The sequence below is a fragment of the Protopterus annectens genome, chromosome 5.part1 (assembly GCF_019279795.1).
Source record: "Protopterus annectens isolate FY-2018-M chromosome 5.part1, PAN1.0, whole genome shotgun sequence".
NCBI lineage: Eukaryota > Metazoa > Chordata > Ceratodontiformes > Protopteridae > Protopterus > Protopterus annectens.
The window spans coordinates 310,038,707-310,056,554 of NC_056736.1; the positions used below are offsets into that span (position 1 = coordinate 310,038,707).

At 38.2% G+C, this 17,848-nt stretch overlaps 1 protein-coding gene across 1 annotated transcript in view; it reads right to left on the reverse strand.

The window, feature by feature from the left end:
• Positions 1-17,848, reverse strand: part of DNAJC3 (DnaJ heat shock protein family (Hsp40) member C3) — a 960,700-nt gene that overhangs the window by 190,433 nt on the left and 752,419 nt on the right. The window contains exon 10 of the mRNA XM_044072989.1: positions 9,176-9,308. Coding sequence (XP_043928924.1) covers positions 9,176-9,308 — 133 coding nt within the window. The remainder of the gene's footprint in view (positions 1-9,175; positions 9,309-17,848) is intronic.

A 17,848-nucleotide genomic window follows, 5' to 3' on the forward strand; every position in this document is an offset into this window, starting at 1 on the left:
GCATATTGTACTTATTTTTTTTTATATTTTTTCCCCTAACAGATTTGTTTGTTTTTCAATTGAACTATACAGTTTATAGGTCACAAAAAAGGTGGTAAAAGTTTTGAAACGATTCATTGTGGTCTCATGTTTTATATCACAAAAACCTGGCATTTTAACAGGGGTATGTAAACTTTTTATATCCACTGTATGGATGAATGTGGTTCTGTGGAGGGAAGGCAAACATCTGACATTAACAGAACAACGATCTAAATGGAAGCAAACAGAAGTAAGAAAATACCATTGGTGATGGCAGGTCTTGATGTACAGAAAGCATTTGACAGAGTAAGCTGGGATTTTATGAGAAGGGCAATGGAAGCATTTGTATTCCCTGACAAAACAATAAGGTTAATAAGGAGAATATAAGAAGGTTTGGAGGACAAAATTAAAGTGTGTGTGTGTGTGTGTGTGTGTGTGTGTGTGTGTGTATGTGTGTGTGTGTGTTGTCTTTATTTGCAGATGACATCAATGTCTATTGGATAAAACCAGAAAAGGACATTTCAGTGTTGTGGAACACTGAGACAGTTTCAAGTCTTTTCAACATACAAAATGAATGAAGATAAAACAAGGGCAATAGCTATAAACTATGTACCCACACAAGAATAGGTTCAACTATACCCATGTTTATGGGGACAAGATGAAATTAAGTACTTAGGAGATTGTCTTTGTTTGTCTTTTTGGCTTTTCTTGGTTAGGGGTCACCACAGCGGAACTCCGGTCCACTAATGATTGGCAGTAGATTTTTATGGTGCAGAGTTGCCAGCCCGACGCCCAACCTTCAATGATGGATTAAAAAAAGGAATCTGGTATGACAGCTAATGATATGCGGGAAGACACTAAACCAAAGATGTTACAAAAACTGGGAAACTGGAAGCTCTGTTTTATGAATACTGATAGCAAGATACAAGCAGTGAAAATGTTTTTGTCCCTAAACAGGTCAGGCATGTTTCTATCAATCAGAGGAGAAGCTGTGGATAGCAATTAATAAAGAGTTGAATGGTTATCTGGGAGTGGGAGGGGGCAAGAGTCAAGTGGGATAAACTGATCCTTCAAACACAACAAGGTGGTCTGAGATTACCTGATTTGAAGGGTTAGTTCAGAGCTACACAGTTAAGGCTCCTATACATAACACAAGCAGAAAGCTATAATTTCAAGTGGAAAGGGATGATGAAGAAATGGGGGGGGGGGTCTCAGGAAATAAGGAGAGACTGGGACTTTGCATGCAGGTCCTTAAGGAGAACAATAATCATACAGATTTTTATATTTGTAAAGTAGCAGATTATTCAAATAACTAAACACATGGATGGAAAAAAGAGATTCTGCCAATAAGGGTGACTACAATTAAGGATACAGAAAACAGGCATCAGGGGGCTAGAATTTTTTTTGGAGAAAAATGGCAAATGAACCAAATACTGGGATCAAATAATTAAAGAGAGAAAGTTAGCAGAATGGGAAGAAGCCAAGAATTCATTTTGACTGCAGGCTAGAGATTGCTTTCCCTGTCAAAGACTGATATCAGATTATAGGCAAAGAAAAGGAAAATGGAGATCCTAAGTTAAAGACTAGGAGTGCTAAGAGTTTTTAGCAGAAGCTGGTGTCTAAAACGTGATAACTAATAGGGCATATAAAATATTGCATGATAACTACAGGAATCAGAGGAGGATAGAAATGATTGGGAAGAGACGGTGGATAAGCAATTCACAAAGAAACAACAGGAGGATTTATGTATGGCTCCCAAATGTGCAACAAAGGCTAGAAGATTTAGGATCTTTGCTTGGAAGTGTTTGCATAGGTATTTTTACACCCCAAGCAGACTCCAGAGAATTGTTCCTGAAGTAGACTGCAAATGTTGGAGGTGTGATGGGGAAGAAATAAGTAACTGGGAACATATTGTCTTAAGAGTGTTAATGAGCTGGAAGACTTCAACATTCTTTACAGACCACTCTGTCAGAAATACTAAGTGAGCAAATTGGTGTAACTAAGTAAAATTATTATTTTTTGAGCTGTGATACAGAATTGGAATTGCCTAGATACAGTAAGGCCTTGTTGATTTTAATTCTGGCAGCTGCCAAAAAGCACTTACTAAAAAATGGAAATCAAAGTCTAAACCAACCATACTATAAGCTGTGAATATGATAACAGAGATAAAATAACTGGAATTGGGATTTTCAGAAAAGGGTAGGAATAAATTACATAGAAAATGGGAATTATGGAACAGTACATTCAGAATAATGTTTTGGAGGAGGAATGAGGCTTAATAAAAGGCAGGAACTGAATGAACTCTAATGTTTGACTGACTGTGTAGAAGATTATAAATGATGTATAAGGTTTGTAACTTGAAAATATGTCAATATGGTTTGTTTTCATTTATATAAATGTATGACTGTCTATGTCATAAGTGATAATTTGATAAAGATGTTTCTTGTTTAAAAACATGGTAACTGGGTTGAGGTCCTCTACTGGAATGTGATGAAAGAACTATGGCAGGAGTAAAGAGAACAGCCACCAAAGGATTAATCTGGTAACTTATCAGGTTTTCCTTTGTGAAGGACTGTAAAGAAGAAGTAGGACTGTTTGTATCCTCCACCATGGAAAGCACCTGACCCCTTCTTTCAGAGAACTATAACCACCACAGAGGGCTCCACTGAACAAGAACATTACTTTAAAGGCAGCATACAGGATGGCCTATGTGACTCCTTATGGAATAATGAAAGCCAAAGCTAGGTATCCCTGTGCAGGCAGGTGATGGTGGCTGAAAAGCACTCTCAAGCATACTGAAGCCAAACAATGACAAAGTATTAAGGGCTTTCACAATGGTCTACTGCTTGTTTGACTCAGAAAGGCAGACAATTTTTCCAGTGCTTGCATCAACACAGAAGACAGAATCTGAAATATATATGGCACATGCTTAAGAGTCTGCAAAGCCCAGGTTGGCAGAATTATTTCTACTAAACCTGCCTTTTTCTGTGCCAGTTTCTGAGACTTATTGCTGGGTTCAAGAAATAACACTCCAAACAATTTAAATAGGTCTGTCCAAAGGGTATGGCAATTCACTGGAATGATCTTTAAAAATAGGCAATGTTCATAATGTATAGAACCAGCTATGTATCCACACGAGTTGGTTCAACAATACCCATATTTATGGGAACTCACCTCCTATGATAAAATTAAGTATTTAGGAGAATGGATTAAAAATAATTCTGTTATGGCAGCTAAAGACATGTGGAAAGAGACTGAACAAAAGAATACAAAACTGGTAAACTCTTGGCTATGAACATGGGCATTAAGATAAAAACAGTAAAGTGCTTTTAGTCCCTTTAGTTTTATACACAGGTCAGGCGTAATTTCATTAACCAGGGAAGAAGTTGTAGAAGGTACTTAAGAAGTTGAAGGATTTTACTTGGGAGAGAAAGAGGGAAAGAGTCAAGTGGGATAAGCTGATCTTCCCAACAGAACAAGGAGGTTTAGTATTACCTGATTTGAGGATGTATTTTACAGCTACACAGTTAAGGCTCTTATGCTACAATTCAAAGTGGAAAAGGGATGATGAAATGGGATAATTCGAGAAAGAATGGGATTTTGGACACAGATCCTTAAGGAGAATAACAGTTATACGAAACATTAGATTCATAAAGTAGTAGAAACTATACTAAGAACTAAGCCACACAGGAATGGAGAAAGGAGAGTCTGCAGATAAGGATGACTGCAATTTGGGGTACAGATAATTGGCAAGAGGGGCTGAAAGTTCTCTTTGTTGATTTAAAACTGTATAGCTCATCAGATGAGGAACTGAAAGCACAACTGCAAGTAGTCAGACTTTTTCTGATGATACAAGAATGTCATTTGGTCTTGATTAATGTGCAAAAGCAACCTTCCAAGCAGGAAAGCTGCAGCACCAAGAAAACATCTATTTGGGACAAGAATGTGATATAAAAGAACTTGAGCAAGAGAGTGTATAAATAATTGGGAACTGATGAAGGATCAAGAATAAAACATGAACAAATGTGAATAAAACTTAGTAAGGAATATTTTAGAAGACTTAAATTAATTCTGGAAACTGTTTACATCTAGGAACAAAATTCAAGCTATACACCAAGTTGCTTTTCCTGTCCTAACTTACAGTTTTGGAGTGTTTGACTGGCCCCAAAAGGGTGTTGGGTAGATTAGATAAGAAAAGAAGGATGATTCATGCTCAAATGATATATATAAATTGGTGCATACCAAGATTACATATTCCCCATTCCAAAAGAGGCATGGGCCTCCTTGAAACTGATTACATGTACAGATCTGCAATTGTGGGACTCCAGACATATCTGCTGACCTCACAAGACCCAAATATAGTGAAAGTTTTGAAAAATTATGAGAATAAATCTAAGATGACTTCCCTGCTTAGTCTAGCAGAAGCATATCGGCGTCAATCAGGAATGGAAATCAAACCAGTAGATAAAAATCAGGCAGCAACCAAATGTGTTAAACAAAAGAAAGAATATAAGGTAAAGAATCAGATGAGAAGGCAAGAAGTGTGCAAAATGCATAAATATAGTTGAAAGTACAGGAAACTTCTGGAAGAACCTCATGTTGATCAGGATCGAACGCAGGAATGATTAAGGACAGGAGAACTTAAACCAAAAGATGAAAGGTTAATATTGGCAGCCCAAGATAGTGGGCTACGTACAAGTTGGTTTACAAAGTTCATTGAACATGTGGGAGAAACAGACGCATTTAGATTGTGCAAAACAGAATTGGAAACAGTCGCAGACCTTGTTGCTGGCTGTGACGTACTAATGTCAAAGGACTGTATGCTAAAAGGCATAATAATGTGGCAAGACTGTTGCACTGGGGATTGTGCAAATATTATGGCACTGATGTGGCTGAAAAACACTGGAAACATGAGCCACAAAGCATCATAGAAAACGATGAAGTCTACATCACATGGGATCACCCATTACCACCGTTCAAAAGATAGATGCAAGAAAACCAGATGTAGTGGTCCATGAAAAGAAGACAAAAGTAGTATTGATCATTGAAATCGCTACACCCAGTGACTACATTGTCTTCCATACAGAGAAACACAAAGTCAAAATATCAGGATTTGCAGGCAGAAATGAGAGCAATGTGGAAGAAAGATACCCAGACAGTTCCAATAGTAGTAGGAGCAATGGGTTGTATAAAAAAATAATCTACAATCATATTTAGATATGTTACCAATACATGTAACCCCATACGAATTGCAGGAGGAGCCATTACTTAGGCACATTGCGGGTGCTGTGAACAGCACTTCTGGCTATCAAAGACTGAAACAATATTAATTTCAAGAACTTTAATTGTACTTTGACTTAGGAATAGGATCCATTCCTGTCATGGTATTAGAAACCTAAAATATGTGGAGAAATTAAAAATGGTGAACATTACAGTCATAAAGTAGCAGAAAGTATACCAAGAACTAAGTCAATATGGCAATAGAGAAAGGAGATTCTGCCAATAGGGATGACTGCAATTAGGGGTACAGAGAATTGGTAAGAGGGGGCTGAAATTTACTGGAGGAAGCTGGCAAAGGAACCAAAGTATTGGGAGCAAATAATTAGAAAGGGAAAGAGATAGGCTAGTGATTGCCTTCCCTATCAGGGCTTGATATCAGAATATAGACAAAAAGAAAGGGACAGCAGAATCCTAAATGAAAGACCTGCACTGGTAGAGTTTTTAACTGAATCTAGAATAGAAGCTGCTGCTAAAAAGAAGAGGTAAACAAAAGATTGTGAAGAGAGATTCGATATGCAATTCACAAAGAAACAATGGGAAGGCATATGCATGGCTCCCAAGTATGCAACAAAATCTAGATGATTTAGTATTTTTGCCTGGAAGTGTTTGCATAGATATTTTTGTACCAACAAGAAGACTCCAAAGAATTTTTACCCAGGTAGATGGTAAATGTTGTGGGTGCAATGGGGAAGAAACAGGTACCTGGGAGCATATATTCTCACAGTGTAATGAGCTGGCAGACTTTAAAAGTTTGTTGCAACATATTCTGTCAGGAAAACTGGGTTAGCAATTGACTGTAACTAAGGAAATTATTTTTTGAGCTGGAATACAGGATTTGAATTGCCTAGGCATAGTGAGGTCTAAGTTTAATTCTGGTTGCTGCCAAAAACGCAACTACTACAGAATGGAAATCAAAATCAAAACCAACTATACTTGAAGTAGTGAAAACTGTAACAGAGATAAAAGAACAGGAAGATGGATCCTAGGAAAAAGGAGTAAATTACATACAAAAAATGGAAATTGTGGGAACAATACATGCATTAAAATGTTTTGGAGGAGGAACGAGGTTTAAGAGAAGGCAGGAGTTCAACAATTTAAGTAATAAATGTAAGTTTGCCTGTATCATAATTGATAATTCAATAAAGGTGAAATAAAAAGCTATAGAACCAGAATCTGTGTTTCTTCAAGCAGCAAACATGGCATTCCTGATTACAAGGCACTAGGGGATGGATAACGCAGGATGTAAGGAATAAAAAGGAAATAGATGGATACACACCAAATAATCAGAACAGGAGAGGAAAAAGGCCTCTGACAGCTATCACCTTTGGGCCAGTTACTGTATACCTACTAAGAATTGCAAGGGGATCGAGTAACACTTATCACCACATCAAACAAGTAAGCAAATGAGCAGGGTTAATAGTGCATGCTTGGAAAGGTACCATATTGCCATGTTCCATTTAATCTATCATGAGGCCTAGCAATGATACTGAACTCGCATCCTATATAAAATGAATTCTCTCGCCCTCTCAGCATTACTCACAGAAAAAAATTAATACTATCCAGAGTGTGGATAAGGGTAATGGCCTACGAGGCGTGGTTCCACCCTTGCCAGCAAGTGGCCAACCATTCACATAGATGTAAATGAGGTTGCCTCCCCAGACCTCAGTTCAGCCAGTCAGTCCTACGTACTCAAGGACCATTTGCAGATCACTTAATAGTTGCCAACATCAGACTGTGGTTATATTTTCCCATGTGACAGCAGGAGGCAGAGCTGCAGCGTTTGAATACCCCCACCCCCAACAAAGACAGAGTGGCTCACAGCAGTTCTCAGATGTTAGATACTGCCTAGTTTACCTAGATCACTGGCAAAGTAGTCAGAAAACAAAAATCCTACGTAGGTAGACTAGCTAGCTTCCCTTCTTAACATAACAGCATGCAACTTGCAACATTTCTTGTTTTTGCCACTTTTTTGACTCCTCATCCTATGATGGACATCCAATATGGGATTCAGTCAAGACCCTTACCTCCTTCATAACATGCTTCTCTAAGTGTCCTCAGCCTCCAAATGGAGATCTCACTATAAGTACTGTTAGCTATACTAAGCCTGATGCATGTCCCACTGCTGGTCTCAGTTACTACCTGCAGTTTTCTATCTCCTCCTCCTATTGTAGTGTCACTGCTAATCCTATCTGCTTCACTCATTAAGTTACTGCATATTTTTTTTTCATCATGCTGGAAGCAAACACCACTTATGTCCATCTATGCCTCTGTACTTGTGCTGCCTAACTGCATACAACTCTGTAAGCCACTGTGTTTAGTGTACAGTAGGCCTTTCTGGAGTCTTTTTCACTCCATGTCTCTCCAAATAAACTATGGGTGAGGTGGATTTGAGCAGAACCAATAACCTACTGCCTTCTTGGTGACCACTATCACCCCTTTCTCTCTTCATATTCAACTACTGGGGTTTCTGTATCTATACATGAGGGAAACCTTTGATTACTAACCTAAGTAATTAGGCAAAACTGTAACAATTCAGGTTATGTAAAGCCCACACACTCCTGTATTTTCACAAAGAGATTACCAAGAACATTTTACACTAGTTTCTTGCAGCAATCTATAGTCTGAAAATATTGGAAAAAATCTAAGAAACTTTAGTTTCACTGTTTTAAGTTAAACTTGCACAATGTACCCAGGACTAGAAGTGTTAAATACCCATAATAATCCAGCTTAGTGCACCACACTCTCAAATGAGTATCTGCAAATTCACCCCCATCCTGCCTGCAAAAAAAATCTTCCTAGGCTTGCTAGAAGTGACAAGTCCAGGCCCTATGCCCAAATGACTGCAATCAAGGCTAAAGTGATTCACGTTGTATCAAATATACCGCTACTACATCTTCTATCACTAGTATTTCTCACTATACTTACACCCTCAGCCAGCTATCACAAGTCCCACTGTTACTTACCTATAACTACCAGACGATACTTAAACATTCATCTCTAACATCTCCTCCAGCGTACTTGATATTAATTACATTAATAACTAGAAATACAAGCAAGCAGTACATGTTACACTGTTATCCAAAATCATGTATAAACTCAAGCCCAAATACAAGCGTCTCTTCAACAGCCACAATGTTAGCTGGACAACCATTATTTTTAATCAAAACTGTTTTGTAAATGACATAACTGATGTCAAAGATGTCCAAATAATGGAACTGTTGCTCATGAATGAAAATTACTGCAAATGATGTCCATCATGTCTGCATAATGGAGCTTTTTCCCTAGGCCTACTAAGAAAACTGGCACTGGTCAGTTGGACTTGCCCTGTAAACAAATGCCAATAAATAAACAGTTTTTTTATGTTAAGCCATAGAAACTGACTACAAGACTGATAAAAATTTACTCTACAACAAGCACTGTACAGGCATCCCAGTCCAATGTGCCCTTTAATCTGCATATTAACTAATGCAACAGCACCTGTCCTCTATATTCTTCAACGTATTCTGTAGGGCAGCTGAGTTTTGTGCCTTGACTGTTCATATATTTCCTGACAAAAATGCTCTCCTTCTTCAGCTGGTTGTCTCATCAATGCAAAGATGTGCAAGTCAAAAAAGGGTCACTTTACAGAAAGCTTACCATGAGTATCTCACACACAAATAGGAATACAATACAGCAGAGTTAAATGCAGTAACTCGTCACCAGATTTTTTTTCACGTATTGTAGAATTTAGCATTGTTGCTTACTTTATACAATTGCTTATAGTAAAAGAATACTTTTTGGAAACAGTTTGTCCTCATCATCAGCAATATTTTCTCATTAAACTGGAATCACCACTGTCAAATAGTTAATTCTTAGATGATATGCAGTAGCAGCTTACCTTTTCACTCCTAATATTTTGTAATAATCTTTCTTTTTAGACTGCTTCAAAAGCCTCTGGGCTCTCTCAAGACCTTCACGAATCTGCTGGTCATTTTCACTGTTCTGCTGAGCTGTCTCATAATCTTTAATGGCTGTTGGAAAAAAAATCCTTATTGGTATAGCAAGGGTAAAAAGAAGTGTTTATGGCTCATATTAGGACAGTTTTCTTTGTTTCAAAACCATTGGAGTCCAATCATCATGTTAACAAAGCACTCAACTCCACTATCAGTCAGTTCTATGCAGTACCATCATCAGTGTACAGTTACATGGAGGACTGGAGACACATGAATCAGTGGAGAAAGTGGAACTGCACAAAGGTGGTAATGCTCATGAAAGAAAGCGACTATAATGACAGGATCAGGGAGATGGAATACAGTGTGGGAAAGGAGGAAAGAATACATGTACAAGCAGGATATATATACAGCCAAAGAACAGGTACATAGTTGAAATTGGAGGAGGAGGATGAAAAAAGCAGGAGGGAGCAAGGCCATCCAATAGAAGATGATATAAAGAACTACTATACTTGCAGATGCAACAGCCCCTAAGAAATCTTAGGAAGAGTGTGTGCATGGGGGAGTGCATGGCAATGGAATGTTCACGTGGGCATGGAACATGTGCAAGAATGCAGTCCATGCAAAAGGAATGTGGGCACTTGGGTAACTGCTAGCTTAGGTTGGATAAACTTTGCATCTGTTTCTATTGGTACCTTCATATGTATTTATCCATGAACATCACAGAAGAAAAACATAAACCTTTCTGGTTTAATCATATTCAGTCACAGTTTTTCAGCATGCTGACAAAGAAAAAACAATACGTTTTTAGGTAATAGTTAATCTTTTATGATCATTTACATTCCTGAAGAATTCCTAACCACCAGAAAATACATTTTTGACCAAGAAAAATCATCAACCCCCTTTTCCCCATTTTGTATGGGATCAGAGTGCTGCATCAACTGTTGCCACCTCTCTCAATACACATTCACTCTCGTACCTTCTTTAAAAGTCATGCCTGACTTGCAGGTCTTCCCACACACTACCCATCCATTTCTTGGCTGGTGTGCTCATCTCCTTTTGCCTTCTTCCTGTATGTCCCAAATCTTCAACAAACAGCCTTCTGCCTTCCTGCCAAAGTCTACATGAGTACCCAGATCCCTGACCACTGGGTCGACTCTTAGGGATGTATTATCAACATGGCAATTAACTGGGATGGCTGACTTCCCACAGGGTAAAATTATGCATTTCAGATTTGGCACAATTTGTTAGTCAGAGACAGACCTTCTTGAAGAATGCTAGTATCTACAGGGCAGTCAATGATAACTCCCAGCTTGCAATCACCTGCAAACTTAGCCAGCTACAAATTTTAAGCATTTGCTTTCATTTCACAGAAATAAATGCCAAAAAGGAGCAGGCTCAGTACCAAGCCCTGGGGTTCTCTGCTAGTGACTGACCTCTTGGTAGAGGTGACCTCACCTATTTTGACCTCCAGGGTCCTATCAGTGAATCAGTTGGCTATCCAGTGGGTGATAAAAGGTCTTATACCTTGTCTATAATGCCGAATAAGTGGGATATTGCATCAAAAAACTTGAACAAGTCAAGGTAAGCTGTGTGCACAGTATTACCTTCATCCAATGCTTTAGTGACACGCTCAAAAAAGTCCACCATATTTAATAGGCATGACCTTCCTTTAACAAAGCTGAACTGTGATGGGTCCAGCATTTGCAGGTTACCTATGTCCTCATTTATGACATCCATAATGATTCTTTCCATGGCCTTACACATGAAGCTGGTAAGACTTATGGGCCTGTAGTTACCCAGATCAGTGGTTGGACCATTGTTCAGGGGAATGACTGTAGCCATCTTACATTCCTTGGGCACAAAACGTGACTGCAGGCTCCAGTTGAAAAGTGATTCAAGTGGACCAGAGAAGTCATGTTTCATACTATTTATTAAACATCTCGGGATGTTACTGGGGCTCATCAATGTAGTGTTTTTGGCCTGCTCCAAATGGCCTCCCGTTCAGTGTGCATGATGCCAGTTACAATAAGTGCTGCACATTATTGCGCATTTCCTCTAAGGTTACAGACATAGCTGTAGAAAGCTTTGTCCTTTACCTAAGAAGCTATTTTTTTCTTCAAATTTAGCCTTTGAAGTATTATTTAACCCTCTTAGCTGTCTATTTACATTGGTCAGGGGGATTTTAGTATTATGGTTTTGTTCCTCCTACACGTGGCCAACATTTTTTTTCTTTTGTTGTATAACCGACTGATACTGTGATTCCACCAGGGTGTTTGAGTTTGTTTTACTCTTAATATGACTATGTACAGCTCGCTCTATACAGCTATCAATACGGCTGTACAGAAGTTTTGTAAATAGCTCAGTGTATGCTATGGTGTTTACTGGGTTTGGAGGTGCTTAGAATTTAGCCAAGGTGTTGCTTAGTAGAGACAGGCTAGCCTTCGAATAGTTCCAAATGTTTTTTGGTTTCGGTGGATCCCCAGATTTAATTTTTTTTTCCCAAGTAAAACTGCTTTAAGGTCAGATCTGACAAATAAAGATATTACATTGGGTGAGGAACATCACCCCCCGCCCCCCTTGTTCGTGAGTACAAGGTGAAGGATGTTTATACCTCTGGTAGGAAAATGAACCAACTGTTCCAGGATGTTGATATTAAAGTTTAGGAAACACTGGGCTTGTTTATTAGAAGTGGTGTAGGATTCCCAATCTACAGAAGGGTAGTTGAGATTCCCCATGAATACTATTATTGGGTTGAACAGTGAGGAACTCTAATACATTGAGATAGGTAATATGGGTTTCCTGGCCCATGGAGGGGGACCTATAGGTTTCAAGGATATGGTACTGCACCTTGTTTATGGTGAGTTACACATGTATGAGTTCCAGTGAGTCATACACTTTTAACTAGTCTGAATGAGAGATCATTTTTAATACAGACTGAGACAACTCCACATTTAGTTCTCTCCTGTGCAGTAGCTGGTCTAAAGGTGTGAAAGGCATTATAACCTTGCACTGCTGGGGTATTCTGAGTGACTCTAAACAGTGTCTCCATTACTACACAGATGTCTACACTTGCAGGGAGTGGAGTTTCTTTTTAAGATTTCTAGCATTGAACAGTACCACCTTTAGATATTCCTTCACAGGTTCAGTTAATGTCGGCATGTTTATTAGTTTAGTATTGCCTAAAAAGGCACTATGGGGGTGGAAAAGGTCTTTGACAATATCCAAAAGCCTAGCAAGGACAACTGCAGACCAATCCTGACAAAGCAGTGTGCTCTGTCAACCATGTCTTCCCAGGCCATCAAATATTGTACCCCCCTGGCCAGAAGCTAAGCCAATTGTTAAAATTATTCACTTTCTGTTGGTAACGTGGCATCATCCTTGGAGAAGGGAGTATGCTGTTCAATGCTAGGATCATACCTGCCTGAGACACAGTCAGCGAGCTCGAACATGTCACACTTCAAGGGAGATGTATCTCAGGTCATTAACACCCAACATGGACTATGACAGAGTCATACTGGTACCTGTGGTTCAATGACCTAAGCGCCTGTGTAACTTGATGTATCCTAGCCCTGGAAAGGCAGCTAAATGTAACTATCTCCTTACTCAGTCTGGTGAGGGGACATCTGTCTGCCTCACTAAAGAATCACCGATAACCAGGAAATTTGGATGTGTACTAGCTTGCCATAAGGGTGCAACAGTGGAGGCATTGGATACAGTGTTACTGAGTCTAGCTGTGGGTGGTGTTTTAACAAAGAGTTTATGTGATGGCTGAGGACCCTTTCTTTGATTGTATTGTGCAGGAGGTCTTAGTGTTTTAGGAAGGTTACCTCTAAGTGCCTCAGCATAAGAGGTTTATGTGTAGTATCGAACATGCGCAGTAGGCATGGTGCAAGTGTCACTGACAACCTCTATAGAATTAGTTTTGGTTGTATGAGAGAGTTTTGCCTGCAGTGTTAAAACATGTTTACACCTCTCACATACAGAATCTGTTTTATTAAGAAAAAGTGAGCTGTCAGGTTACATGAGGCAATTGCTACAATGCCTCAGAATATCCATCTCAACCTTATCGGCCACAGAATGAGTCGGGAATTGCACATCCATGGCTACTGATCTACTAGGGAGGAGTGAGGAAAACCTAAATACCGAACAAGTCAATAAGACAAGAAACTTGCTGAGTAACACTCAGCTATGAGTAAAACTAGATGCTCTAGTAGTTAAAAAAAATCTGGTGAGACAGTAATGCCCCAGAGGTGTACAGCACAAACCTCCTAGTGTAAAATAACTGGTTTGGTGCCCAAGTGCTTAAACCAGAACAAAGACACTTTTAGAATAACAGATGCAATAAGCCTTTAACCAGCTCAGAAGGGTGTAGGCTATACTTTTCTGCCACAAGAGCACAGACCACAAACCTTCTTAATATAAAATAACTGTTTTGGAGCCCAAGTGCTTAAATAAGAACAAAGACACTTAGAATAACAGGCATGACAAGCCTTCACCAGCAATTCCTAGCTCAGAAGGGCAGAGGCTACCCTTTCCTCCCACAAGAGTGTAGACCACAAACTTTCTTAATGTAAAATAACTGACCTGGAGCTCATGAGCTTAAACCAAAACTAAGACACTTTTAGAATAAGAGATGTAGTAAGCTTTCAATCAGTAATTCCCAGCTCAGAAGGGTGTAAGCTACCTCTCCTGCCACAAAAGTGTAGACCACAAACCTTTCTTGTGTAAGATAACTAGCTTGAAGCCCAAGTGCTTAAATCAAAACCAACAGGCTCAGAATAAGTTACAATCTGATCAGGCTATGAACAAGTAGTAATAAATGCAGATTAAATGCACCTGAACACTTTAAGAACATGCAGCAAAAAAGCTAAAGTAATAAAGTAGGACGAAGCACAGATGCAGTGAAAGCAGTTGAATAAAGTACCATTTTTTTAGTAAGTGGGAAGGGAGGAAACTGAAGATAATTCAAGTTTAAAAAAAGTAAGGTGGGGGGGCTTCCCAGTTGATCTCTCACTGCTCAGTAGAATGAGATGATGAGATGGAACTGGAAGGAGTGTCCAAAATCAGATTTATAGTAGGGGTGGGCAATTCAAAAGCCATCAAGTTTAAAAGCACAACAGCACTGGGGTGGGTGGATGGGAAAAAATCAAATGCAGACAGAGATCAGCAATAGTCAGGCAGATAACAGCAAGTCAAGCAAGTACTACAGCTAAATAAAAATATACTTCTAAATATTTCCGGTTAAATGAGGAATGCATTTTTCAGCTCCTCCCATTAATTAGGTGGATGTTATTCATTGTCTGCACAGAATTCTTTTCCAACTTTTCTGACACTAGCCAAGACCTCTTAAGACTCCAAAAGAACAAAAAACTGAAAACAAACCAAAATGCAATACAAGAAAAAGATAAAAAATAGAAGCAACCAAAATTAAGCTGATTAATAATTCATAGCCTTAATCCTCTGTGCTAAATTGCCATATCACTGTTAGAAGAATACAGGAGGAGGAATAGATCATCAGACATACGTAAAGACAGACATGGCAAAAATAACAGTATCAGAACAGACCAAGCTCTATCATACACTAGTGCAATTAATAATGAAGATATCAGCACAGGCACAAAAACTCAAAAGATATGTGGATAAATATAAAGGAAAAGTACAAAACAAGCAATGCATTGGTGGCCCAAAAAGTTTTATACATAAGTTGGAAACAAAGCAAAAGGAATAGAAACACAACCAAAAAAAAAGAGAGAGACAGTTTTTGTGAAATGTTTATGAAGACCCTATGGAACATAATAAAGATGCTGAATGGATAAAAATTAAAAGAAACAGTAAGGAGTTCTAATGTAGAGAATATGAAATGGGATGAAGTAGTGGCCAGAGAAACTGAAAGAAAATTAAGAAAACCTCCTAACTGGAAAACCTCAGACACCAATGCAATACCTAACTTTTTTTGAAAGTATTAACATCTTTACTCAAAGTAAAAATTACTTACATGGACATCCTGAACTGACAACCTGGTTAACAAAAGGAAACATGATACTCCTCCTCCTCCTTAAGAGTAAACCTACAAGTGACCCTAAAAACTGTAGAAAAATAACTTGCCTTCCTACGATGTACAAACTTTATACTGGAACTGATGCCGACATAATTTGTCATTTAGAAAAAAAACTCAATTATGGCAACAGAACACAAGGCTAACAAAAGTAATACACAGCAAAGGATCATTTCTAAATAAAGCCATAATAGAAAATTGTAAAAAGGAGAAAAGTCTTCTAAGTATGGCATGGATAGATTATAAAAAAGCATCCCACATTCATGGGTAAAGGAATACTTAGAGATTTAGAAGATGCACCCTACATTGATCAATTACATTACATTACAGCGACCATGAAAGAGTGGCACCATTTTGCAGCTAAGACATGACAAAGGGCAAATTATTATCCCAGTGATAAAAATTCAAAGTGAAATATTCCAGGCTGATTCTTTGGCACTGCTACTGTTTTTGTCTTGCTCTTTTTACCCATTGTTGGGATTTTACTTCCAGAAAACAACCTTGTTTAAACACTTCTCATCTACTGTTTGTGGATGACTCATCTGAAAAGGAGTTGAAAGCACAACTGCAAGTGGTTAAAACTTTCTCAGCCGGTATAAGAATGTCATTTAGTCTTAATAAATGAGCAAAAATAACGTTTAAATCAGGAAAGTTGCAGTACCAAAATATCACACTGGGACAGGAATATGATATAAAGGAATATGAGAAGGAGGGAGTGAATAAATATTTGAGAACTCATGAAGGATCTGCAATAAAACAACCAAATATTAATACAACTCAGTAAGGAATACTTTAGAAGACTAAAACTAATACAGAAAACTGCCTAGACATCTAGAAACAAAGTCCAAGCTATAAACCAATTTCCTTTTCCTGTTATAACTTACAGTTTTGAAGTAAATGACTGGCCTCAAAAGGAATTGGATCAGTTGGTAAAGAAAAATGCTTCATGTTTATCAAATGATATATAAAAATCAACAGATACCAAGATTATATATTCCTCTTTCTGGAGGAGGTATGGTCCTCCTCAAAACTGATTACAAGTATAGATTTGCAGTCAGGGGACTGCATCCATATCTGCTGACTTCACCAGATCCAAGCAGATGACTTCTCAGCTTAGCAGAAGCATATCAGTGTCAAGCAGGAATGGAAATTAAACCTGAAGTAGACAAAAATAGACAGTAACTGAATGTGCCAAAAACAAAAAAAGAATATAAGGAGGATGAGAGGAGAAGACACATGGAAAAAGGCATAAATGCTGTGGCAAGTATACAGATTTTCTGCAGCAACCTCATGTGGATCAGGTTTTGACACAGGAATGGTTAAAGAAAAGTGAAATGAAACCAAAATATGAAAGGTTAATAACTGCGGCCCAGGACAGTGGACTATGTGCATGTTGGTTTGCATAGTCCGTTGAACATGTTGGACAAACAGACAATTCTACAGAAAAGAACTGGAAATAGTCGCTCATCTTGTTGCTGGATGTGATATGTTCATAGCAGAGAGCCTGTATACTGAATGGCACAATAATGTGGCAAGTCTGCTGCATTGGAGTTTGTGCAAACACTACAGTACTGAAGTAGTTCAGAAACACTGGAAACAAACTACAAACGTATTGTACAAAATGAAGTTTTTATCACACGGGCTCACCCATTATCAATAGTTCAAAACTGATGCGAAAAAACCACATACAGCAATCCAGGAAAAAAAGATAAAAGTAGCATTGATCACTGAAATTGGTACACTCAAGTGTCTTATGTACAGAGCGACACAGTCATAAAACACCTGCATTTGCAGGCAGAAACAACAGTAATGCAAAAGAATGATACCCAGAGAGTTCCAATAGTTGTAGGAGCAATAGGTCCAAGAAAAAATAATTTACAATCATTTTTATGTATGCTACTGATACATGTAACCCCAAATGAGTTACAGGAGGAGTCATTCTGGGTACCTTGTGGTATTACACATCTCATCTTACCTTAAAACAGTCACAACAATCTCACAGGATGAACTACAAGTTGCTGCAGAGGATAGGAGGTCCGGTCTACAAATTTCAGTTTAATACAATTACAGCTCTCCAGAAAGAGCTTTAGAAAATGGATGGTAAACAATAGCTGGATGATTATGCATTACAACTGCACAAACTTTGGGCTGGTAAGAAAAAGTCTCCTGCATGGATTTTCAGCTGATTACCATAATAAGAGAATATTTTTTTGAAATTAACACAAAAATTCATTAACAAAAAGCTAAATATATTTTGTTAAAATAAGAGGGTTTAAAACCCTGCTCATCTGTACACATTATAAACAGAACAATAAGGACATATAACTGTACAACAGTATCATTTTATCACTGTTTTCAAATATAGAATTTTGTTGGACATGCATATAAAATACAAAACACATGAAATATATCCAAATATAAACACTCGTATCAACAATCATGCAGAATGTATTTCATGGTGCTAACATAATACTGATAGAATATACTCTTTTTTTAGTTTATGATCAGATATTCAACAATATAAACCCGGGTACTATTTCTAGAAAAAGAGCTAAATGAAACG